We start from the raw sequence: 25,541 nt of genomic DNA on the forward strand, positions 1-25,541 counted from the left end.
TTACACAGCATTCCCTGGTGATAAAAATATAACTGAAGGCACCTTGCATGTGTTTGTAGACAGAGCAATATGCCAGGCGTCTGGGCCATGACATCATTCTGTCCCTCTGCTTTCATCGCTTATTTAATTTGACACACTTACTTTGAAAACTAGATTATCCTAGAAGCCAGCAGGAGTTGCTTTTACCTGAACAATCTCATGCTGTATCAGTGTACCTTTTTGCTCTGTTGCCATTCAGCAGCAAATCTTTTTTTTTTTTTGTCGAACTTGTGTACAATAAGCAAATTTTTTGATGTTGTTGTTGTTTTGGGTGGTGTTGTTTGCCAAGTGATATGGACCTTTGATTTATTCATCATTGAGTTATCGTGAAGCGTCCTTTGTGCTCAGCCATTTCTGAAGACACAGCAAGTTCTTTTTGGGGTTTATTTTTGATTGTTGCCTGGGATGTTTGAAGAACCTTTTAAAACACAGTGCGAAATCAGGCTGAAGGTTATAGAAAGTTCCCAGATACAGCAAGGCAGTCTACTGCAGTAACTTCTGCCATATTATTTGCTCTGCAACCTTCTGTCAGACTTAGGGGAATATGGTATAATTTAAACTACTAAACACTTCTTTGTTGGTTGCTGTGTCCTTTCTGTGCATTGCCCCAAGCAAGAAAAAACAATGGTGGTGCACATAGCTATATGTCTAAACCATTTTTCCTCTATATGTAAACAAATAAACTAACACATAAATAAACCATGTACCTGATCAATATATCAAAAAGCAGGAAGATCAATGAGAAATACGCATTGACACAAATGTTGATATTTCTCTTCTCTCTGTTCTCTATTGAGAGGACAATAATTTGGATAAAGAAGAACAAACACAACTAATAAAATAATTAAACCTATGAATTCAGGGCAGTTCCTTTGCTGTACACTTACCTGAGATCAAAGATGACCCCATTTCCTTAAAAGTGCACCACACAAATGTCTCATCAACATAATTGGCAGTAAATATCCTTCCAAAATGCCAGCGGAATTCCTTTGCAAATAAACTTTGGTTTGGTGCGTCATTATTTATGCCATCAGGGTTACAGTTATGCAAACACAGGAAAAGATACATGGAATTATGTTTAATATTTAATTTGAGTCTTTTTTTACACTAATTCTGGAAATGTAGGTCATTTTGCATCCTGCTGAGAGCATTCCATTGTTCTTTTTTCTTTTTCTTTTTTCAAAACTGTTACAAACGAATGAAATACTTGTGGAAGTTGTGGCAACGAGTTTTTGGGACCAGTTCTGTTGATCATTATGCACCTCTTATAGGCTATTCTGAGCACAAAAGCTTGTGTTTGGTCCTGAAAATCATCAAACACATCCTTCTTGGATTTCTTAGGAGACTTTACACATTTGGTAACTCCGGAAAGTACATTTTTGGCAGTTCAAATGTGTTCAGCTTCTGAGACATCTCACAAGAGAAATGCTCTCCCTAAACAGTGTGCATTAGCTGCAGGTGGGGCTTGCAGTAACCACGTCTGATACCTTTGATGAATGTAGCTTGCCTGAAGGAAACAGACGAGGGAAATGTATTTAAATGAGCGAAGCTTTCCATTTGGGCTATGACTCTCCATCTGTTACCGTTTATACTAACTCCATAAACCAACCCTGATCATGTGGGTGACAGGCCATGATTCCAGCAGCTCTTACACTTGGATTTCTTGTATCCAAGGACCAAGAATGTAGCTTCTGTTAATGTGTGTGTCCTTGCTGTTTTGGGTGGGTAGATTAACAGGTGTATATTCATCTCCTTGTAATAAGGTGAGATGCACTCTAAATTACCCCTGAGTCTCCTCTCTGGGTCCAACAGCAGAGTGGAATCACAGCGTCTAGAAGAAATCCCGTAAGGAATAAAATGCTAAAATGATTCAAAAATATTTCAACCAAGACATATACATACATACACACACACACACACAAGTACAGGCACAGGTATACCTCACTTTGCATATGAGATCGGTTCCAGAAAAAATGGTGCTAAATAAAATTTGTGCCAAAGAAGTTAATAAATAGATTGAATTAATGGGGAATGCGGAAACAAAAATGAACATTTGTTACATACTAATATAAATGTGCTGTATTCAGAAAATTGGTTTGGTAATTTAACAATAACTTAATACAAATAATAATAATAATAATAATAATAATAATAATAATAATAATAATAATAATAAATTTGAATTTTAACTTTAATCTGCTGAAGTTCCTGGTGGTCTTTCGCTTAATTTTTGATTCTTCCTCGGAACAATTATAATAATTTTGTGTTCCTTTTTTGTTCATTTGTATAACAAAGGTGCCTATTGGCTACTCTATGCTATTACTCTCTATATACTTTACACAGCCCTCCTCTGCTCGTATTCAGACCATGACGTCATGAGCCGTGTCTCAAATCGCATACTACGGACTATGAACTTTAATGTGGATAGTATACTAATCGTTATAGTATACTGTTTATGTAGTATACTATTTAAAAAAACACCATGAAATTTACATACTTAACCATTTTGCATTTATAGGAAATGATGCATAGCACTGCTTGTCACACAGGAGACCCCGCAAAATTCAGATTTGTGCTGGTTGAAAATGTTTGTCTTTGATGTGTTACATTAATTTTTCATTCTCCATCATGTTAGAAAAAGAAATTCAGTCATGATAGCTCCTCCTCTTCCTCTACCTGGTTCATGATGGGACATATTGGGTGTAAAAAGTACACAATTCAACTTTTGGCCGTATTTAGGATATCATCCGGGTATCGTTAGTGAACTTCATTTGGTCATCTTTCTCAGTGTGAATGCACTTCTCTGTACACTCAAAACCACATAGTACACTCAAAAACCACATAGTGGAGTATACAAGTATGCGTCTCGAGGCACGGCAATGGTGTTTATGAAAGCAGAGGAGTGCTGTTTGAGTGACAGTGTACAGTAGCCAATAGGCAGCTTTGTTATCCAAAATGTATTCACCAAGTTCCCATGGTAATGGCATAGGCCACTCCCCCTTTGGGTAGAATCCTCTCTCAGATAACCAGGGTTAGAACGTAAGAAAGTTTACAAACAAAAGGAGGCCGTTCGACCCATTGTGCTCGTTTGGTGTCCATTAATAACTCATTATTTTTTAATGTTTCCAAATTGTCGGCTTCAACCACATCGCTGGGGAGTTTGTTCCAGACAAACAACTATCTGTGTGAAGAAGTGTCTCCTGTTTTCTGTCTTGTATGCCTTTAAGCCCAATTTCCATTTGTATGTATCTATCTATATTGATAGTGTTTTGATAGTCTATCGATAATGTTTTGTGTTGGGATAAGCTAAATAACAACATATAGAAAAGGGCAGATAGGCATCTAGCACAAGATGAATAATAAAAAAAAGAATTACAAATCTTCTAATGCAAGGACCAGCCCTCACACATCATTATCATAAAAAAATAAGTCAGATATAGAGGGACATGCTAGTCGTGTGTGTCATGTGAAGTCTTATAAGAGTAATGTGTGTGACCACAGTCTATGCAGAGTGTGACATATTAAGTAAAGGTCAGTATATCACCTGTGGAGCACTGAAGTACAGTAAGTAATGGTGTATAAGGACTGACTAGGCTTGCAGCTGCCCCTGTTACAGGTTCATTAATATGCACAATCTCAGGCAGATTGCCGGCAAATTACAGACATACGGTTACAGGCCTGAAGTACACCTGCACAGAATGCTAAGTGGGTCATTTTGTGTTAAACATCCCCTATTTCTGGCATAGAACCATATTAAGATTTCTACATTAAACAAACTCGGATTGCCATGTTCATTTTAAAAGCAATGTACAGGCACTGAGCCCAAGGTCATGGTTATGTACACAAAGTACGACTTCACACTCCAGAATGACAATAAATAAACTCATGCCGCGTGATTTTGTTAAGATATTTCTACTGAGAATGATACTTGTATTTACAGAATACTCAAATATGTGGAAAAAGTTGACCTCAAACATTTCTTTCATTAATATTCATATTCATCAAACATTTCAATCTTAATTAAATAGACAACGCACCTTCTCAACATGAACAGCAGTTCCCCAAGTGTAACACATGGACATTCATGTTTTAAATTACCTGTTATTGAAACATGGAAAACCTTTTATTGTTTTACTGCATTTTATTTGTATACAAGAGAAATGGCATAAACATCCTTGAGCAATATAAGATCCAGAAATTTCTACAGCTCTACGTGGGATAGTTTGTCTTTTCACAAAGAAACAATATATTGAGTTATTGAAAATCAAATATTTGTAATATTACAGGAAAAAGAAGCAAAACATAACATTGTGAAACAGTCAGAGCTGGGCATCTAAGATAATCAAGATATATAGACATTTACAGATATATACCAGCACAAATCTGAACACAAGCACTAGTCCAATCCAGGAGCTGTGTGGTTGTGAAAATAGGCAGTTGATTGGTGGGTTCCCATAACACAATTTTTTTATTTAGGTTCCCGTAAACCTGAAACCTAGAAGATACAATTATAGCAGTAATGCAGATTGAAATGGTAAATGCCATGGTTGTTGTGCAGGCATAGTTTGTGATACAGTAATAAGCCAGTTTTGATCTTGGCCTAAGGAAACTCAGCCCAGGACCAGGGAAAACACATGAGTAAATTAAAGTAGAAGTATCTTAATGAACATGCTTTACATCAAGGTTTTCATGAATGGAAAGGCACTCTAGTCTTCTCTGCAGTGGCTCATTGAGGCTTAGACCAAATACAAATATAAAAGGTCTTTGTTATCTTGTGATTGCAAGATAATTTATCTTGGGATCTTGATATTTTCAGCCGTTATCTCATGATCACAGAGTCAGTTTATCGCAGGATCTTGCTATTACCATTCTATTTTGTTGTGATCACAAGATAATGGCTTGTAATATTGAGATCCTGAGATACTTTATCTAGTGCTCATGAGGTAACAGAATGGCAATATCCTTGGATAAAGGTTATTGTGAGCACGACATAAAGACCTTAATTAACATAACTTAACAAAGCAACCTTACTTTTCAAAAGGTACAGCATTCACTAACAGAAAACTTAGCAAATGGGTAGCCTATGTTTTGCATCAATTGCATTTTATGAAATAGACTCTGTAAGCTGTATATTATAATTGCCATGCAGACACAGACATAGTTCATGACTTAAAGAAAGGGTTTGGCTGTTAACTCACCTGGAGTGCTCATACAACAGAACAGCGGATGGAGAAATTATTTTCTTCAATTCAGCATAAAGGTAACTACAGGGGTTGGATTAAAATGTAATTCTCTAAAGGAGTAATGAAACACAATGCATAGTGGAAGACCTGCAATGCTTTAGGGGTGTCATTTTCAAACTCCTGGCGTTTCACTTTGCTTTTGTGCAACATTTTTTACTCACATAATTTGAATTTAGTTTTTTATTTTATTTCCTTTGTTGTCTGTTGACCATTTTAATGTGCTTAAAATTTGCTGCTGAAAAATTCACGATTAGATCTGGAATTTTAAGGTAGTGCTGATAAGATCTCTGAAGCTAAACCATTGATTACCCTGAGTACCATGAATGAAAAAAGGTGCAATCATTACTACTAAAGCTTAATAAATAACATAATGGAAGGTTCGTAGTAAAAAAATCACTAAAGCCGGTACCCTCCTGGATAGTTATTATGGCCAAAGTGATGGCCCTGCTTGTCTGCTAACATTGAGGAATTTATAGACTTTTTTCCCTTGTTGTAAAAATGGGGGAAAACAGATATTGTAACATCTAATCCTTTGCTGGCAGATTTTGCAGGAACTGTACCCTTAGCTACCAGTTGATTATGGACCAAATTTTAAATCAGGACAGTGACTTATTTAAAAAGCAGGAAAATGGAGAGGCAAATATAGCAGAGATTAAGAAACCGTTTATAGAATTTGTCTAACCAATATGTTTATCAATACATATTCACAGACAGGAAGTCATGGGGGGGAAGTGTTTTGATCATCCGAGATTATACAAATATAAATGCTTTTATATAAGACTTCATGTAAGACATGAATTGTATTTTTCCACCAGTTTTGCTGCTTGATCTCCCTTTTCAAGACCATATATTACATTTAGCTTTGTATCAATAGGAAAATAATGTGTTTTCTCTTGCTCTTGTTTGACTCTTTTGCTTTATGTATGCTCTTGGTAAAAGCATGTGGTGAATGGTTGCCATAGAGAAAGAAATCCACACAAAACCCTTTGGTTGATTGGCTTGTGGTTGCTAGATGTATTACTGTAGATGCACAAAGCACATTCTTTGAATTTGATAGTCAAGATTAAATGACAAATATAACCATAAATGATTGGGGGGAAAAATAATATTCCTTTTTTCACAAGAACATAACTGGTGTGAAATGTTGCTTGAATATAATTAATTTCTAAAGAGGTATTTAGCAGTAAATGGGGGGTGGGGGGGTGCTGACATATTCAATGTAGTAGAAAATGAAATGGTATTAAATACAGATTGCTCCAGCCTTTATTTCGGTATAAAATGGAACACATCAACCAAGCTATGAAATTAGTACTAAACAAAGGGTTTTTGGCAAGTGCTTTCCATAGTGATAATGAAAAGGTTAAAATGTAATTAAACATCTGTCAGAAGTTTTAAGTATAAGTTTGGTCAGGAACAATATTGCACCCCTTACCCCCCCCCACACTACACCACATGACCAAGAGCCATTGTGAGGATTTATACCCAGACTAATTGTAGGATAAGGTTTTTAAAGCTATCAATTCTTCTAGAGATGCAGTACTGTTAATTTCACTGGAACCTTTAGTTACAAAAACTTAATATAAAAAGGAGGGCCACATGAAAACATTGTAGAAATTAATCCAAAGGATAAGCACATTAAAAAATAATTTTTACTAAGAGGATTTAGCACAAAATGTGGATATTGTACACTTTTGATGCTTTGATGCATTAAGGTTTGTATTGGTCAAAGGTAGTGTTTGATTCTTGATCTCAGATATAAGTAAGGATCAGATTCTCACTCACTGCTCAACTCTGATATTTCCTTTACTATTTGGTGAGCATTTATATTGCTAATTGTAAGGGATATGAAGGGGAAAGCATCTGAAAATGAAGAACAGGGAAGAGAAAACTGAACAAATGATTGCAAACTACTTAAAAAAAGACATATCACCTCCCTCATTTAGAGCCATTTCACAATTAGAAAGAATATAACATTTGTATTTCAGATTTTACTTTCCCACTTAAATATATAAATAATGCATCTAAATTAATAATTGAAAAGTCTCTGGGGGGATTATACATTCCTTCATTTGTATTTAATTACATTGTTCCAAGTAGTCTTGTTAAAATGTACAGTTTAGCAAATTATTATTTTTCCAAATGTCCAGGCACTTTTTCAGAGTGTTTTCACAGTACTGGATAAATAAATTTTCCATGCAAGTAATACAAATACACACATTGTATCAAACACACATTGCTGTTCTCTGAAATAACTGAATTGAATTAAATTTAATTTAATTCAAGTACTCTACTTAAGTGTTCGGGGAAGAGGTTAATTTTCCTTAGGTCAGTCTTGCTGGTGTAGTATTTGGCAGGACATTCAGTTTTCCCATTCTTTACTATTAGGATGCAGTCTAAGATTCAGTTAATCTGCAGATACTTTGCATTCATCTTGTAACATTTCAGGTTTTATGAGTCGTGTGAATGCCCAGAACCCTCTGATTGCTTGTTGCAATGTTAACATACAGATTTAGTTTGTTTATAATAGGGTGCACAGCCATGCATGCTTAATACAAACTGCTCTAACTGTGCTTTGTAATATGAAAATGTTAGTTGTTTTTTTTATTATTATTATTTATTTAGCAAAGCATATCTATTTTACAAGTAGGACTTATGAAAAAATCAAGGGAAAGAATATTATCTATGCCCAAATGAAAAAAAAGAACTTGTGTAACATTAGGGTTTTGTCTAAGTTCATGTAAATAATAGGTTCATTGATTCATTTTTTAGATAGCCTTGGCCGTCTTGTATTTAAACCTGTTTGAAATAAAAAAAATTGCCCTTTTTGCACTATGCAATTACGAGGTTAAGAAGGTGCATCATAAGGGGTTTTGCACATTTCAGCTCGATGTGTCAATGAGTTCCTCGCCTTTGGTTTCCCTTACTCCAACTGATTTTTAATTACATGCTGCTGTCATGTATATCACAATTTACAGTTATTAATAAATCCCGTTAATGGGCTCCTTCATAAGGCCATACCCATCTTTTGAGGGTTATCCAGGAATTTCCTGTCAACGCAAGGGAGGCCAAGCGATGCTATTCCCCAGCACCAGTACATTTGGGTATTGTTCAGGTAGAGAAGTAGATTTTTATGTTAGTCACTGAGAATGTAGAATCATACAGCAAAAGTAGTTTAGTTTGAGTTCTAGCAGGAGCTGTGACCACATCCTTGCATAGTTATGCAAATGTAGTCAGTGTACCCAAACCTATATACTGAAAGATGTTGGGCTAGAGAAAGGAAGCGCATTTGCTAGAAAGTTCAAAGAGTTCAAATGAAAAGTGCTCTTTCTTATCAAGCGGAACAATTCATCATGTTTGGCTTCTTCTGGTGTGTGGAAATATGTGCCTGTTTATAGTGTTGACTCACTTTGGATGTAACCTCATCCTTGCTACATCATTAAACATATAATTTAAAAGTCCATAGACCAGAATCATATATTTTTCAACTGTACATCATGTTATGTTCATGACAACCTTATCCAGACCTCCATTCATCCTTTTTCAATACATGCTTCATCCAGTAAAGGGTCTGGGTGAGTCAGAGCCCAACCTGACGGACAATGGAGGGCAGTCCCCTAATGTAGGCCTGCTCATTCACATAAATGAATTCCAATATTTCTTCCACATCTCTTTTTACTTCTTTAAAATCTGCCCTTGTTCACTCATAGCAGGCCATTATTTGTATGTGTACATGACACATTCCAAAGCATTTTCAAACGTCTTGTTTTCTTCTTCCTCTGACAGGATTACACAATCACAATGTATTTCCAACAAAGCTGGAGAGATAAACGTCTGGCCTACACAGAGCTTTCTCTCAACCTCACCCTGGACAACCGTGTGGCTGACCATCTGTGGCTCCCAGACACCTACTTTCTTAATGATAAGAAGTCCTTCCTGCATGGTGTAACAGTGAAGAACCGTATGATCCGGCTGCACCCGGATGGAACCGTTTTGTATGGGCTGAGGTAATTTACTTTCCTTGTTCTTCTCGTGTTCAGAGGATGTTTAGAAGGATGGGTGGGAACTGAATGTGGTTAGATTGAAAACTTTCATATGGTCATATTGCTTATATTGCAACAGGCCTTATTTAGTATTTGAGCATGTTATTGTCATTTCGCTAGGTTCCCAGGAGCATATATAGTCCCTGTTCATATAGCCTGGTCTGTTGGCTCAGCATGTTGTGCATCTCAGGTGCACAGAGGTGGGTCTGTGATGGCAGTTTCAAATTGAGTGTAGAATCACACAATCCAATATATAATAAAATCTCATTAATGTTCATATAGAAGATATTATTTTGTATCATATGGTCTGTCAAAAACAGTGGTGTTTCAATAAATGGTACAGATGTTTAGTAACTGAACAAGGAATGTATGGCTCAACGGTTTTCCAAAGTTGGTAACTTATTTACCTATGAGTAACACCAGCAGAATGCCCCTACTGTCCCTGTATGACAATCAAGTACATAACAATTTGGGGGAAAAGTGTTCCAGGCCTCTGATAATGTTTTAATGTCTTAAAACTAGAGTAGATACAATAAAACTCACATTGGAATTAACATTTTAATGCAGTTGATTTTTCCTTGCAGAATTGCTGTGGTGTTACAGGAAGCACCTTTTAAGACAACATGAGAGGTCAAACCTTGTCTAGATTGGATGTGGACGTGATTGTAGCCTAAAGTGTTTAACAAAATGATTACTGACTACATTTGTGTGCAGATCCCACAATGCTGTTTTCAATATTGCCTTAATAAGTTCTGGCTCATAAATTATAATACCAGACAAGTTGGAAGGACCAATGCTATTATAAAGCACAGCCATGGCTCCATGTTTTATTTAAAACCTTTGGCAATAAAAAAAAGGCCATAGTGAGGCAGATTGTGTATTGTGCTGTAAATGGGATGTCGGGAGGACAGCTAATAAGGTTGCACATATTTCCCAGATATCAGCTAGCCAATGCATTCCTCTCCTTTTGTTTTACTTTACTTACTCCCATTGATTTTTAATTACATACTGCAAGTCGTGTTTATCATAATTACAGTTATGAATAAATCCTGTGAGTCTATTGTAAGAAACCTTTAATTTCTTTACGAGTTTATTGAAGCATGCCTGTGAATTATAGCTACATAGGCGGCGGAGGGTAGCAAGCAGGTGTTAATAATTTGGCGGTGATCATTTTAACATATGCAGCGTCCTTGCTTCCCTGAGTGCGCAAAGGAAACGGCCCATGTCCTTTCCGATGGCGTTTGTGTGGGTTTTCAAATGTAAAAACAGAATCACACGCAGCAGCCAGACATTGTATAGCGTCAGCATTTGCTTGCCCAGTCAAAACCTCCAGCATTTAATTAACCATAGCAGTAGCCACAATATACGGAGACTCAAGTTCTTATTAAGTTGTCATTATTATGTGCCATGTAAGTGCAGTTTACAGATGTCTCTAAAGTTCAAAGCAAACAGGAAGTGTATGTTGGAAAATCGAAGGTCAGACAAACCTTGTGGCAGTCTCGGACAAAACATCGTATCCATATTCTCTTTTTACTGCTTTTTACTGTCTTTGATGTTACAAACAAATCCAATAGCCTTTTCTTCAGTAACCCATATTGGCATAACTCATGCATTTTTACAACAACAACAAAAAAACACATCTTTCAAACAATGACAAACTGATCTGTAAGATCTAAAAGATACAGACACATACGTTGAATACCTTTCACTTTCACAGGTACATTAAAACACATTGTATCGATCTGTGTGTACAGGACTACGCAATGCATCATTTTTACTTTTTTGTTTGGCCTTAATTGCATTTTTCCAGGCCAGACTGATTTAAAGTTAACTCTTTATAATATATGGCACCATTGACCAAACTAACCATGCATCCACAAACGCAGTGAATTAATAGATTAATACCAAAAGACAAATCTCTACCTTGAGGATTCCTTTGGTAATAAAGAAGAGAGAGTGAATTCAATGCTGTTTGCTGAGATTGTAATGGGAGGCATGTTGTGGACAGTAATATTGCATTGTGGCAGTTTGTCAGGTCAGTCTGATAGCTTTATAGTTCTAAACACATGGATAGCATACATATTCCTCACTTTGTGAATGCTTTGGCATACAGCAAAACTGCTTCAGGGATTTACCATGCCTCAAATTAAAAAAAAAAAAAAATGTCATCTGTATATCATGTCACTTTATGTAAGCTAACAGTAGTTGGATTGGGTGGAGGTCACATTGAGAAAGGAAAAGGATGAGTAGTCCAAAGCCCTGCATCTTGAATGATGTGTAAGGTGAACCTTGAATCTGGGACATCTCTCTCTTCAAAGCGGTGTGATTTACTGATCTTGGCTAAACCTGCACAGAGGGCCCTAAATTCCTGATTACCAGGACAGGAGTCAACGGGTCCAATTGGTAGAGCCACCCTGTGTTAGAAACATCAGCTGAAATAAGGATATTGGACTGTGTTATGAAAAGTCACTTGTCAAAATGAAGTCAACCTCAGTCACATACGAGTACATAGGCAGACAATAAGAAGTGGACATTGTAAATTCATTAAGGGGAAATTGGTCTGGTGGGAGAGGAGGTATATGCACACAATAAGCAAATAAAGCGATTATAAAGGGGTAAACAGCATCCTATCAGTATACTGAGCTATTCCCCTCTGACCATTTTAATTCCATTTTAATTGTTCCTGTAAACAAATAATCATTAACATCTATATGTTAATATATATGATATTAGCAACATTTTATGTACTTTTTAATGTCTGTATGTCTTTGGGCATGGGTAACACTTGCCTGTAAAGCCTTTAATTGTATATACATTCTGTGCCACTGAAAAGTTGCAATTAATGAAAATGATGACTTCACTACAAAGAAAGACGCACTGTTCTCTTAGGCCTTAAAATAGGTTACATAAACAACAGCTACTATTTGTTCCAGAGGGCAAAAACATATTGTAAAATGTTTCAGAGATAAATAATAACTAAAATGTTAATTATAGGAATCCTACAGCAACTTTTGCAGATAGAGTATTGTAACTACTTCATTATATATATTATTCACATTTAATAAAAGTAGTACCTCATTCTCATTGTCTGTAAATGCAGAAAACAAAGCCCTTTTAGAAGCCGATGAGTAAATATACTACAATTTGTGTAATTTAAATGAAATTCATTTTCTGTAAATATGGGATGGTTAGACTGATTCCTCATTAAAAATAATAATAATAACACATCCTTCAGTGGGTTGAAATAACTAGATTAAAATAGCTGTAGTAATGTGACAATGTCTTCTCTATGGGAGGGTTCGTCTGGGATTTACCTGTTTAAACTGATGTAAAGACCGAGTCATGTAACGGTGTGGTCGATGGCTTGAATCCCTACTTCGCTTAGTTTCTTATCTTAACTGGAAGCCTGCAGGGCACAATACACTGCTGTCTTCTCTAACATGTGCACAGGGAAGCATGAGAGGAATTGGTGGGTTTCACCACTTGCCCTGCAGACCAAACTGACAGTGTCTTCCTTTGCAAGAAATATAAAAGCAATATGTATAAATGTTTAGCTGTCAACTGTCAAATATATGTGTTTCCTTACTATCCATATAGACTGTACTACCAAATATGTCTGGGATTCCTTTTTTAGTTCTCTGGGATAGAGTTCAAAAGTTCAGATCGTCACTGCTAAGTTGAGTAGGCTTCGGTTCTGAAAACAAAGTGTTTTTCACAATCTTTACTTCCAGAAAATGATCTACTTCAGATGTTTCAGTAATTTAAGTAATTCAAAGGTTGAAATCTAGCAAGAAACAGTGTTGATCTGTCAGACACAAAATTAACAGTTGGTGAACTGTGGACTGTGAACGTCATCCTGTCACTCCTGAAAGCTTTCCATGCCACTACGCTGAAATACATGTCTGGTTCACATAGTACTGCAGTAGGCGGAAATGAGAGAAACAGTATGTTGTTAGGAAATTACCTATAGAGAGAAGGGGGCGGGGGGTTGCAGGCAAAGACAGACAGCTTTTGTTTAGATAGTGCCAAGGACTGGAGAGGGAATTACCAAAGCCAAGAAGAAGGGAGCTCCCATTATTAATTACTAGTATTTGCATTAATGCCTTTACAAACCATACTTAACATTCATGGATGTAGGTGTTCTGGAAATAAGAAGAATGTTTAAAATAAGCACACATGCATTTAAAGGGTGTGTGTGTGTGGCTAGATCATTCTACTTAAGGTACCATGTCAGCCTGTCAGTATCTCAGAAGGATCTAAATTAGGCGTACATTTTACATTTAATGTTGAATTTAAATGATAAATGATGACTTATTAGTGATGTGTGGTTCCACCTGAAGAGAAATGATCCATGCATGTGTCATCTCTGAGATAGATGGGATTGAAATAGTAGAAATTGTATACCATTTCCTAAAACGATCCCTCTTTTATTATCACAGCTCAGGTCTGAGTTTATTTTAATTGGCTTGAGTATATGGAGTTCACTCTGTACTGGGTGAAGCAGTTATGGAAAATGGAAGAATAGATGAATGGATGGAAGATTGAATGGATGGATGGATATAGAGTTGTGTTCATTACCTTTGCATTGTGGTTTCAGTTCATATATTTTTCCAATTCTGTGTACATCAAAGTTCTGAGGACGCTGTATATAGTTTCCTCATATTAATAGATTAATAGACATACTTATACAAGATTTTATTCTCTAAAGCAACTGGTTATGCATTACTCTGTCACCTGCTAAGCTGTGGCTATGTCCTTCAAAAGCCTAAATGGGTTATTGGGCCAAAGCTTATACCTTTTTACTGTAATGTTAAGCAGACTGAGAGATGTTGGTCTGGCGCAGGTTATCTCCTAGCACGGGGAAGTATTCATTTATATAGCTAGGTTGTCTGGAGCTATTAGGGGAAAACACCTAGTTGAAAGATAGCAGTGTCTGCATATGGGACTTAACCTACGACACCTGCTCTCTATTGTTGAACATCTATTGTTCAAAAACTGCTTTGACCACTTAAAAGCAATACCTGTTTATTACCCCCACAAATAAAAACACATCTTGCAATTTTTATGCTGGTACCACATGCAGGGGGATTGACATAAATGTCATTGTCTCAACAGAAATGTTTTTCCATTTACTTTACATAATAAAAAGAAAAGCTTCATCATTTTAACGTCTAGCTGTACGCTAAATGCAATACCCCCCCCACACACACACACACATACACACTGTATATGGAATACTCTGTCGCAGTACTGTTGCCAAAATAACAGATGAAATTACATTCTTTTCTCTCTCTCTCTCTCTCTCTCTCTCTCTCTCTCTCTCTCTCTCTCTCTCTTACAAGTGCGAACTGTTTCATTGGCAATGGGAGTAAAAAAAAAAGCTGACTGCGCTCATATGATTCAGTATCCCAAATGTAATTATTAAAATGTGCTGCACTAGTAGGCAACTGGTACAGCCACCAGCATCCCACGCAACTAATACGTATCAAATTCTCTCTGTTTTAGTTTTGCTGCATTTTCGGTACTGGAAAAGTGATGAAATGACATTCATTCTGTTTGCGAACATGGAGAGTACTATTTCATTTGCAAAAGGAGCTGAGAGCTGACAGAGCTTGTATGATTTAATGTCACAAATATAATAACTAAAATGTGCTGCACTAGTAAGTATTACCATGCAACAGCACCCTCCCCCACCTACACACAAACATACACACACACCCACAGGCTAACAATTTGTATCAAATGCTGCTTTTGACCTAGCCAGAAAAAGAGAAAATAAAATAAAAATTGAACAGTTAAAATGTATTTCGCAGAGAGTTTATAGAGAATAAACAAACACATTATATTGTTTGTACTGCTTGTATGATTGAAAAGCACAAATGTAATTATTAAAATGTGGTCTGCTAGTGGACAGAAGGACTACAGTAATTAGGCATGTGTAGGAGGCTACTGATGGTTGAAAAAAAAAGCTTGGAAAGAAATAAATCACTCAAGTGGTTGCGGTTGGGCTGTACCAGATTTCTTACAACTATTTAATTGCAAGAGGCATCTTTTCCCACACAATTGAAAATGTTTTATAAAGCATTTTCAGCTGGAGCACTATTTGAAATAAATAAATAGACAACATTTTGTAATTTCTAAAACGAGCACCGTGACAACATCGAAGTTCATGTTTTCCATGATCTGTTTTGCGATATCCCAAAATTATTCAAGTGTTTCATCATTATTGATATTTTTATGTTTCTCTGGTTATAACACAGGGAATTCTCCAGCTGCATCACAAAGGCCTAAATAAAAAAATTCAAAAAGAAACACTAGTAAGACCATTACGATAAAACTATAACTTCTGCTTGTTGTCAGAAAGAGTACCGTTGGTTGTCATGGCTGTGAATGTTGAAGCTACTAACAATTTATTTTGTCTAAAAAGGTAAGAACCTCATATGGCCATTTTCAACAGAACTTATATTCCACATCCTGTTTTGAATTTCGACATCCAGCATTTCTTGATTGTCGGGCTACAGTCAAAGTGGCACGAGCGTAAGACGGTGTCCAAAAAGGAGAGTTGCAGCTATAGCACAGTACGATGAATAACCAAAAAGAACCAATAGCAGTTGTATTTGTAAAGTCCACCTCCTAGCCTGTATGAGTCGCTTTGTATAAAAGAAAGGAATGCAAAAACAACAACATGTAACTGATTATTATTATGATGATGAAGCATTCTGTGCTACAGCGTTGTAGAGAGCACTGCCGAGGAAAAGGGGGGGGGAAATCTATATAATAAACTGGCACAGCGAAAGGCGCTTCTTTCAAACAATTTCGAAGCCCTCTGGCCATGCTCACCAGTCAGATGTGCAGTAACACAGCCAGAGGGGACTTTGTTTCTCCTCTAATGATCTAAACTTCAGCTGATGTAAATATCACTGCACTTTAAGTCCAACTTATCCCTGCCGGCGCATTCCCCGAGGGGCTGACTTCACTGAATGGAATTTTAGAGAGTTCAAAATAAAAAATGTAAAAAAATACAAATAAAAAAAGGTCAGTCTCATTGTGTGAAGCAGAGGACTAGCGTGTTCAAGGCAGGAGCAGGGCAGTTCATGCAAATGCAAATAAAGAAAGCTCCTGTTTATCTCGGGTGGACCTTTGGAGAACAAAGACCCAGCATCCACAAGAAGATGCTAGTTACAGCATGTCCCCTTTGCTGAATAGGAACCATTGGCAGGCTGTGTTCAACACCAGCAAACGAGTGATTAAAATGATTTCTTTCAGCGCAAGACGACGGCTGCTGAAATTACTCAATTAAAGATTCACGTGGTGCAGTCAAGGCTAAGCTGCAATTTCCAAAGGTTACCAAGGTAACAGTAATTCTTTCTGTTCCTTTCCTTTTCAGAATAACCACAACGGCTGCCTGCATGATGGATCTGCGAAGGTACCCCCTGGACCAGCAGAACTGCACCCTCGAAATTGAAAGCTGTAGGTGGATTCCCAGCCTTGTTCTGTGCCGTTTATTTGAGCTCTTAAGCCAGGCTCCATTTTACTTGATACCACTGTTTCATTGTATTGTAGCAAACATTTAACCCTCTCCCCCAACAAAAATACCTCTGCAATTGGGAGCTGGGTTCTTAACGAACTACCTCTTATTTTGTGCGAGGTCAATTTACTCCCAAGCACTATACTATGGAGAGATGGGTTAGGTCAGCATTGATTACAGATTTTTTTTCGCATTTACTGGCTCACAGTAAGACATTTTCTTTGCTCATTTAATTCCTTTAATCTTTCCTTCTTTCTTTGAACATTGGTATGTTTTTGTTTTTGTTTTTAGTCTAACTTAATCAGAACTATCCCTGTTTATAACAATATTCAGTTTTTAACAATCTTAACAGTGGGAAACCTTTTCTCCAATAGACATTTAGCCTGTATAACACACACTTAACAACCATCCCAGGTAGAACAATCTCATTATTGACACCGAAATTTCTTCAGTCTCGATGTTACTTTGAAAAAACAATGGAACAAAGACAATTGGTTAAGTGGAATAGGGCTATTAGAAGACAGAAATGAATAAAAGACTATAGTAATGCACATTGGCAATAACATGCAAAGTTGCCTGCCTGGCATTCTCACACAACACTGATATTGCCGACAGGTAATGTGTTAAAATGGTGAATCAATCACAGATGAAAAAAAAAATACTTAAGAAAACTATGCTGGATATGTTTTGAAAGAGAATGGGCATGGTTTGTATTGATTTAGTTAGTTAGTTTTATGGCTTTCTTTAAAAAGACACTGTTTAGACAGAATGTACTGCCCTGTACAATTCCTGATACTTTTAAAGCTGTGATTAGCATTGTTAATCCACATCCATTGATCAATTAAATAATGGGACTGTGGGTGCTTGTTTAAATGTAGTTTTCCAGTCTGATCAATTTAACATGGGTCAGAAACTAGTTGTTTGCTCGTTTGTTTTATAAAGACCAAAACAAAACAAATTGTCTGCCAACAGCTGTAGCTCACAAAGTATTTTCTGTACAACCAGTTTGAATACACACAATCTAGATTTTTTCCAAAATACACAGCTATGTGTATTAGTAAATAAATCAGTTAAATTGATTTAAAATAATTATATATATATATATATATACAGCTCTGGAAAACATGAAGAGACCACTTAACATTGATTTCTGAACTTGGGAGTGATCTATATATATATATAATTATTTTCAGTTTAATTCCCTTATGGGAATGATACAGTAAGTGTGATAGGGTCCTGATAGGGATTTGATGTGGGTGGGTGGGATACAGCAGGGGGATATGACATCAATAACTGCAGGTGAATCTGAATGCCTTTGGTAGAAGCAGGCAGCCAGCTGGCTTTGGAAAAATAACAAGTAACAAAACATATTTCTATGACATTCGCTAGATGCCACACAACAAGCCAACCATAGAGGCTGACAAGAAGAAATATTAGCTAAAGGGATTAAGCAAAAAAGGTGAAGTGAAAACATCCCAAAATAATAATAATAATGGCTACAATAATGCTTACATCTACAAAGTCCCATGATGGAGTGTGCCGCAGACAGAGGGTCCCAGGCGGGAGATGCTGTAAGACTTCTGTTGTTTTGTGTGGGCTGCCATTAAAGTCTCTCTGCATTGGGCAGAAGCTGCACCACTATGTCTGAGATATACAGTACACTAAACTGTAAGTGTGTGGTTTGCTATTAGTCATGCATCATATTCCATCTATTCAAATACTGTCACGGTGATAATGTTCTAATTATTAACATGATGTGGATCCAGGCTGCAAACAGCAGAGCCAAATCACTGCATGGAGAACTCTCATAGCTCTGCCTTCCCAGGCCTCCAGACGCTTGACCTGTCCCAAGGGGCACTGCTGCGAAGTGATCCACGTTTTCCCTAGCTGACTTGCAATTCTCCAGTTTTGTATCAGGGGCTACCAATCAATACAGAGTGGCATAATCTGGGTTCAAACTGGCAATTCCCAGGCTATTAAGATGTGGCACTTGGGAGCTATGAACAGTAATAATGTATTTGTGATTAAGTAATGTTCAGTAATGTGCATTATTCAGTAGAATTCAGTAGATTAGTAAGTAAGATTTTTTTTCAAACTAAATTATTTCCATCATCATTTATAAGCCACATACTGAATAAGTCCTCTCACAGGCTACTTTGCCTATTATAGTTAGACAAAATGGGAGAAGCAACACGTACAGTAGTAATATTCAGATATAAACTCAAAAAGAAAACTGTGTGGAGAAAAAAACAACAACTGAGGCCCCCATTAAGCTGAGATTCTTAGGAGACATTAATTATTCATAGTAATTAATAGCTTTATTAAGTACCACTTGCAAACGAGAAATATAGTCCTGGCACCATTAAACATCGTTATGTCTACACATCTCTAAAATCTGACTTCCACATTATATTGTCACTAATTTATGAATATGTATAAATACAAGTATTTTCTTTACTCGTTATTTACATTTTTTTCCTTAAAGTCTGTTAATTGTAAATGCACAGCCAGTCATGACCGGTGATGTTTTCCACCTTTGCTTTGAACGCTATGTTAATTTAAAACTATTCCCCTCCATGTGGCTGAAATGTAGAAGGATGATAGATGTCGCCTGCATATATCTGAGGGACAATTATTAGGACTATGGCTGCTTGTATAAGTGAACTTTTTGTATGAAATGAGTTGATTCAAGGGCAGGAAAGAAGAACTCCGGTAAAATAAAAATAATAATAATCACATTAACAAATTCATGTAAGATATAAAAGGTGCAATTTAACCTTAATGAGGAGCACTTCTGTACGGAAGCGACGGCCCCTCTCCTCAGGTGAACAGAGGCTGTTATGAAAATATAATTTGGCTCTGTGCAAGAGGAGTACAGATGCTGTGGACTAAATGGATTTTTGATAATGATGTCTAGCAAGAGACAAATGAACAGAGAATCGGCTGTTGATTCACTGTGATGCTAGTTTATTATAGCCCCGTGTTTTCGCTGATAGCTTAATGAACGTTGAGTGCACAGATCAAACATGCGGTCTTGCTGTACCTCGAAAATAGGTTTTCGTCTGCGCCGCCTCAATGTATTGGACTACCGTCATAACTGGATCCCTCTTTGAGAAGACACAGATGATGAGTGGGTCCACCATCTTTGAGATACTTTTGAAATTATCCAAATATTGAATGTACTTTAAACTTGCTCTGCTTTCTCTGACTTCGGTTTCAATCTCTGCTCTCTTCTCCTTCCGATGTATAATTCACTGCTATATTCATCCTCACCGGTTGCAGTATCATTAGATATTATTGTCTATGCTGCACTTTCCATTGCAGTTAGAGAGGCACAATTATTAACCAGAGGCTTTCTCTTTTATAAAAAGGAACTCGTGAAATTCAGAAGATAGCAAATCATTTGGCACACAGGATTTTATTGGGTCATCTCCTCTACGCTGTTATGCTGATATACGATGAGGGAGTTCATTGCCAGTCAATCAATATTCTGTAGATAAAGATCCAGACTTTGAGACCTGGCCAATAATGCACAAGAATGGTTATAGACTTTCAACCCCCAGCCACCTCCCTTTACATCCAGAAAATTATTAAAAACTGATTAATTCTTATCCTTTTGAAAAATATATGTCCCTGGCAGAATTCTGGCTAACTGGTTTGCATTCAAATGATGTGCAAAAATGTAAATAGATGTAAAGATGTAAAGACAATATGATACTGGAGCTCATATCTCAGGGGACAAAACAGGTATAAGGGTAGCAAATACCAAAATAAACAAATTGCAACTCCAATGATGATAAAAAAAAAAATTTGGTTGGTTTTCACTGCATGGCTAATACAGAAGACCTAAGACTTGTTCTGTCTCAGTGATGGGAACATGGTCTGAGAGGAAGGTGGAGTGAAGGGCTACCCTGTCATGTCATGGTGTGTGAGTCTAGCTGTAAGAGGTCAGCAAATGAATAACTGTCACTGCCACGACAGTATATTGCCTGTTTTGTGACCTTAGCCATTCATGCTGGACCAAACAGGATGCTGTATGAGAATATATGTGAAATTGTGAAACTATACTAAAAAAAAATTGATTTCAGAGGATCTGTTACTGAGCTCTGCACATATAAAGACATGCAACACAAAACTTGCTTCACATTTTTGTCTTTCTCACAGATGGATACACAACAGATGACATTGTGTTCTTCTGGCAAGGGGGCGACAGTGCAGTGACAGGAGTGGATAAACTGGAATTGCCTCAGTTCTCAATTGTGGAACTGCAGCTGGTGTCCAGGGAAGTGAGTTTTATAACAGGTAAAGATGTATACATTTCTCATCTTATACTCTAAGTAGACGTTGTGTGAAGGGTGTCTCTTATTGTATAAAAGTTGTCATCTCTTGTCATCTTGCAGTTTGGGCAGAGATACCTTTCGCATTTTTACATAAATACAACAATCAACCCCCTTCTCCCCATCTAAAATGATCTAGTCCAGCATCCACTGTAAATGACCTACAGTAACCAGTCTGTGTTATGTTTTCATTCTAGTTAAATGTAGCAAAACTGTTTATTAAAAGCAAATGTACATCATGTGAAACTTGAAGCATTTAAGTGTCCTCAAAGAATGTTGGTAACTGAAGAATTTTTAAAACCTGATAATTATCTATATGGGGTGACATTTATACACAAAATTTGAGGTATAGGAATGTTTGGAAATGTTGATCTCTGATTGGAAGGTTACTCTATGTGATTTATAATGGAAAATGTTTATTATTATTCTGTATACTGTACATATTCTCTCTATCTCTCTCAACATACCTATCTTTATGTATGTATACATATATATATATATATATATATATATATATATATATATATATATATATATATATTGTTATATGTTATGAGATTGTTATATGTTGAACCATTCATAATATAAATTCTGTATTTTGGTTATGCTTTGAGCAGATTTATTACAAATTCATCAGGATGGCAAGTGAATATCTTTGTCACTTTCTCTGAATTCCTAACAAGACATTTTCCATTCAGACCTGTTGGTTCCTGCAAGATTAATTACCCTCAATCATCTGGTGTCTCTGCTTAACAAATGGCACTGATCACATGGACACAAAAAAAAAGTGGTGAATTCACACTGTGACTCATGCACTGGGGAAAAAGAGAGAAGTGCAGAAGGGAATGAATAAGCACCATGAACATTCGATCAACACTATTTGTTAAACAAAAACACAGGGTAACATGGCCATTAAATCCACACGAGCAGATGGAATTCAAAATGAGATGCTTAGGAATTCAGAAGAGGACGCCAAGAGATTTAAGGTCATCCTCATGATCATCCACTGGAATTCATTTTGAACACGTTGACATAGCTGAAAGTGATTTCCGTCTCACTGTTTTTCAGAGATTTGAAAATTGTGCAGTTGTGAAGGTCAAAATAAAGTGCAAATTGTTTAGTTTTTTTCTCTTTTGTTAAAATTTGAAAAGCTTGGGGAAAAGAGCAACGAGAAGCACAGCAAGAACTATTGTTTAAATTCTCGTACTGATTGATTCCTACAATGTCAGAATCAGAGCTGAGGTTCTACCAACTTTATACCCGTTGAGAAACGTTTTTTTCCCCCATTCACATCCTCTCAATCGGTTTGTGGAAAGTCCCTAAACAAGGGAATTCAAGCAGAACTGATAAAAAAATAAAGACGGGTGAAACAAACAAGAACATATCATACTGGAACTCAGATTGTAAAGTTTTATATCTGGATATTAAAAAATAATATTTTAAGTTTAATGCATGCTTTGACTTACGTTTACACTACCTGCTCTTACTGGACTTCTTAATGGCCTCCAATAAGCTACTAATAATACTAATGACTAATGTCATATGTGTGCTCCTCTCATCTGAAACTTTTTATATGTTCTTATGTTCATTAATTAGTTATACATGAATCAAAATTATGCCAGTTCTTAATTACTTGTTTATACATTAATCAAAACAATGTGATCTTCAATATCCCAAGGCATATGTTGAATTCTCTGCTAGTATACAATTACTTGTTTGATTTTACCACTGCAAAAATTCAAATTCAAATTTAAGATTTTGATTATATGGCTGCAGTTAGTAGGCAATTATGAATAAAAGCCAATTGTATTGTTTTTACCTGATTGGCCCACACTTTGCCAGATATTTCTGTACAAATACTATGTGGAAAATGTTCATATGGGGTAGGAGTTGGCACCATATTATCACTACCAATCTTTGAAAAGTAGCCTTGTCTATGTGTATTTAATTTACATTTATGTTATCTGGTCCTGGTTGCAATGTTAAATCTGAAGTAGTGGTTTAAATTAACTTTGTCAGTCCCTTTCAGGATATTGAACTGCTCCTATGCAGTCTTCTTTGTTTCCAGCTAAAGAGAATCAGTTATTTTAATGTTATTGGAATTGCTTTTCTTGAACTCTTTCCAACACATCAATGTCCATTTAAAAGTTTTGTGACCAGAACTTGAAACAATATTCTAGATGAGCTTGCACTAGGTTTTACAAAGCCTTGTAGATTGTCATTCAAGTATTCTTGATACAAATCATGTCAGTGTAAACAATGCTGTTTGGCCAACCATGCTGTCCAGAGACAATAAGTTAAACAAATGTATTAAAATAATGTATATGAACATTCTGATACAGTATTGGAGTAGTGTGAACTGATATGGTATTATTTCATTTATAGCATCAAATGTCTTTTATTTTGAGGTATTTGGTCATATTCTTTTATTTATTTTTTCAAACACTTGCTGTATGGTACCAAACACTGATCAAAATATTTTATTCCTCTGATTCAGTCCGACAGCCCGTTAAATATAAATCAAAATACGCTGACCAATACATTGAGTTTTTGAAATTGCAAATGATATTTGTAAACAAACAAACAAATAAACAAACAGACAGGCAATACTTATTTTCATAACTCCGCATAAGAATTCCTGGGCACAACCCTGTACACAAATACAAAAGAACCCACAATGAATCAGCAAAGTTTACAACTTTTACAAACATAATTTAACCTTTCACAGAGCATGTTTTTGTTTATTTGATTTGGGAAATAACACTCTAGAGTGGTGTCTGAATGAATAGGATCACTATTATGTGGTACACTGGACACAATTATCAAGAGGAAGTCATTAAAAACTTTGTTTTTGTTTCTAAGTTGTCTCCTCTAATAAGTGCTTTTGTCCCTTTTTTCTGATTCTTTTCATTTCAGGTTCCTATCCCAGGTTATCTCTAAGCTTTATGATAAAAAGAAATATTGGATATTTCATTTTGCAGACATATATGCCTTCTATCCTAATCACAATCCTCTCCTGGGTTTCTTTTTGGATAAACTATGACGCCTCCGCTGCTCGGGTGGCCCTGGGTAAGTGTCTATTAGGTTTGTGTTTGGCCGAATACCATTTCTTGGCCTGCGCTGCAGTTTAAGCTGTTGATTTGTTTCCAGAGCAGCCACTGTGAATTTATGGCTATTGTGCTGCACAACACTACTGTGCACTTGGTTGCTAAGAGACTTGCTGCAGACATGACTGTTTACAAACAACCCCATTTGTTGCCATAGGAAGCAAATGTAATAAAAAGGTTTGCTCCATATCTGCAGGAAGCTACTGGGGTAACACTTTGGGAAACAGATGTACTGATATCTGTTTCAAATGTCCACTTTTGTAGAACAGCTATTTGTGCAATATAGCATTTAGATACCATGTTGTTTTCTTTTGCTCACATTGGGATACTCATGAATATCCATGGCCGCTCAAACTTTTCCTTTCGTTACCCATAGGTGTTACAACGGTGCTCACCATGACAACCATCAACACCCACCTGCGGGAGACCCTCCCAAAGATCCCTTACGTGAAAGCCATCGATGTCTACCTCATGGGCTGCTTTGTATTTGTGTTCTTGGCCCTGCTTGAATATGCCTTTGTAAACTATGTGTTCTTCGGCCAGGGCCCCCAGCAACAGAAAAAAATTAACGAGAGGCTCAATAAAGCCAACAACGAGCGCCCGCGATATGAAGAGAAACGGCCAAGGGAACAGGTTTGCATTTTGGCTGGATTACTTTCTTTTTATTATTTTAACTTTATATCTTCATAGGTCTTTTGACTGTTTTGTTTTTATTTCAGTCTGAGATTCAGAAGATGGTCGACAAAGCATAAATGGGATGATTATAGTAGGGTGTGTGTCGGGGGGTTCTGTTTTATTGTTTACCTACCAGATGCACAATATAATCTCTTTCTTTAAGGATATGAAACACAGCAGATTCATCTGTCAAAGCTTATTTTCACCAAAGCACATTGTACAGCTCATATAATGACCCCATCTTCCATTGCTTTAACCAGCAACTGTCGCCTGCAGCTTGATCCAATCATATTTTGCTTAAATCCAAGTGAAGCTTTTTTGGAAATATGTGTTTATTCTATTTGAATAGTCATAAATCATATATTTTTTAAATATTGCAATTGTGTCGTCTGTTAGATGAATACCTCAAACAGTGTATAAAGACAGTTGCAGTAAGAGTTGAATTGAAAATACTAAGGCAGCTATCATGCATTGATTTTAATTTTACAATGCTTACAACCTCAGATCAATTATCAATGTTCAGTACATGGCCAGCATCATTATAGTTCTATAACACAGTTATATTTCAATGA

General features: G+C 36.5%; 1 protein-coding gene across 1 annotated transcript in view; it reads left to right on the plus strand.

Moving 5' to 3' along the window:
- Window positions 1–25,541, plus strand: part of gabrb4 (gamma-aminobutyric acid type A receptor subunit beta4) — a 64,153-nt gene that overhangs the window by 37,386 nt on the left and 1,226 nt on the right. The window contains exons 3-7 of the mRNA XM_066714826.1: window positions 9,066–9,286; window positions 16,710–16,792; window positions 21,015–21,152; window positions 24,104–24,256; window positions 24,671–24,927. Of these exons, the coding sequence (XP_066570923.1) occupies window positions 9,066–9,286; window positions 16,710–16,792; window positions 21,015–21,152; window positions 24,104–24,256; window positions 24,671–24,927 (852 nt within the window). The remainder of the gene's footprint in view (window positions 1–9,065; window positions 9,287–16,709; window positions 16,793–21,014; window positions 21,153–24,103; window positions 24,257–24,670; window positions 24,928–25,541) is intronic.

Source organism: Amia ocellicauda, chromosome 10 (assembly GCF_036373705.1).
Source record: "Amia ocellicauda isolate fAmiCal2 chromosome 10, fAmiCal2.hap1, whole genome shotgun sequence".
Taxonomy (NCBI): domain Eukaryota; kingdom Metazoa; phylum Chordata; class Actinopteri; order Amiiformes; family Amiidae; genus Amia; species Amia ocellicauda.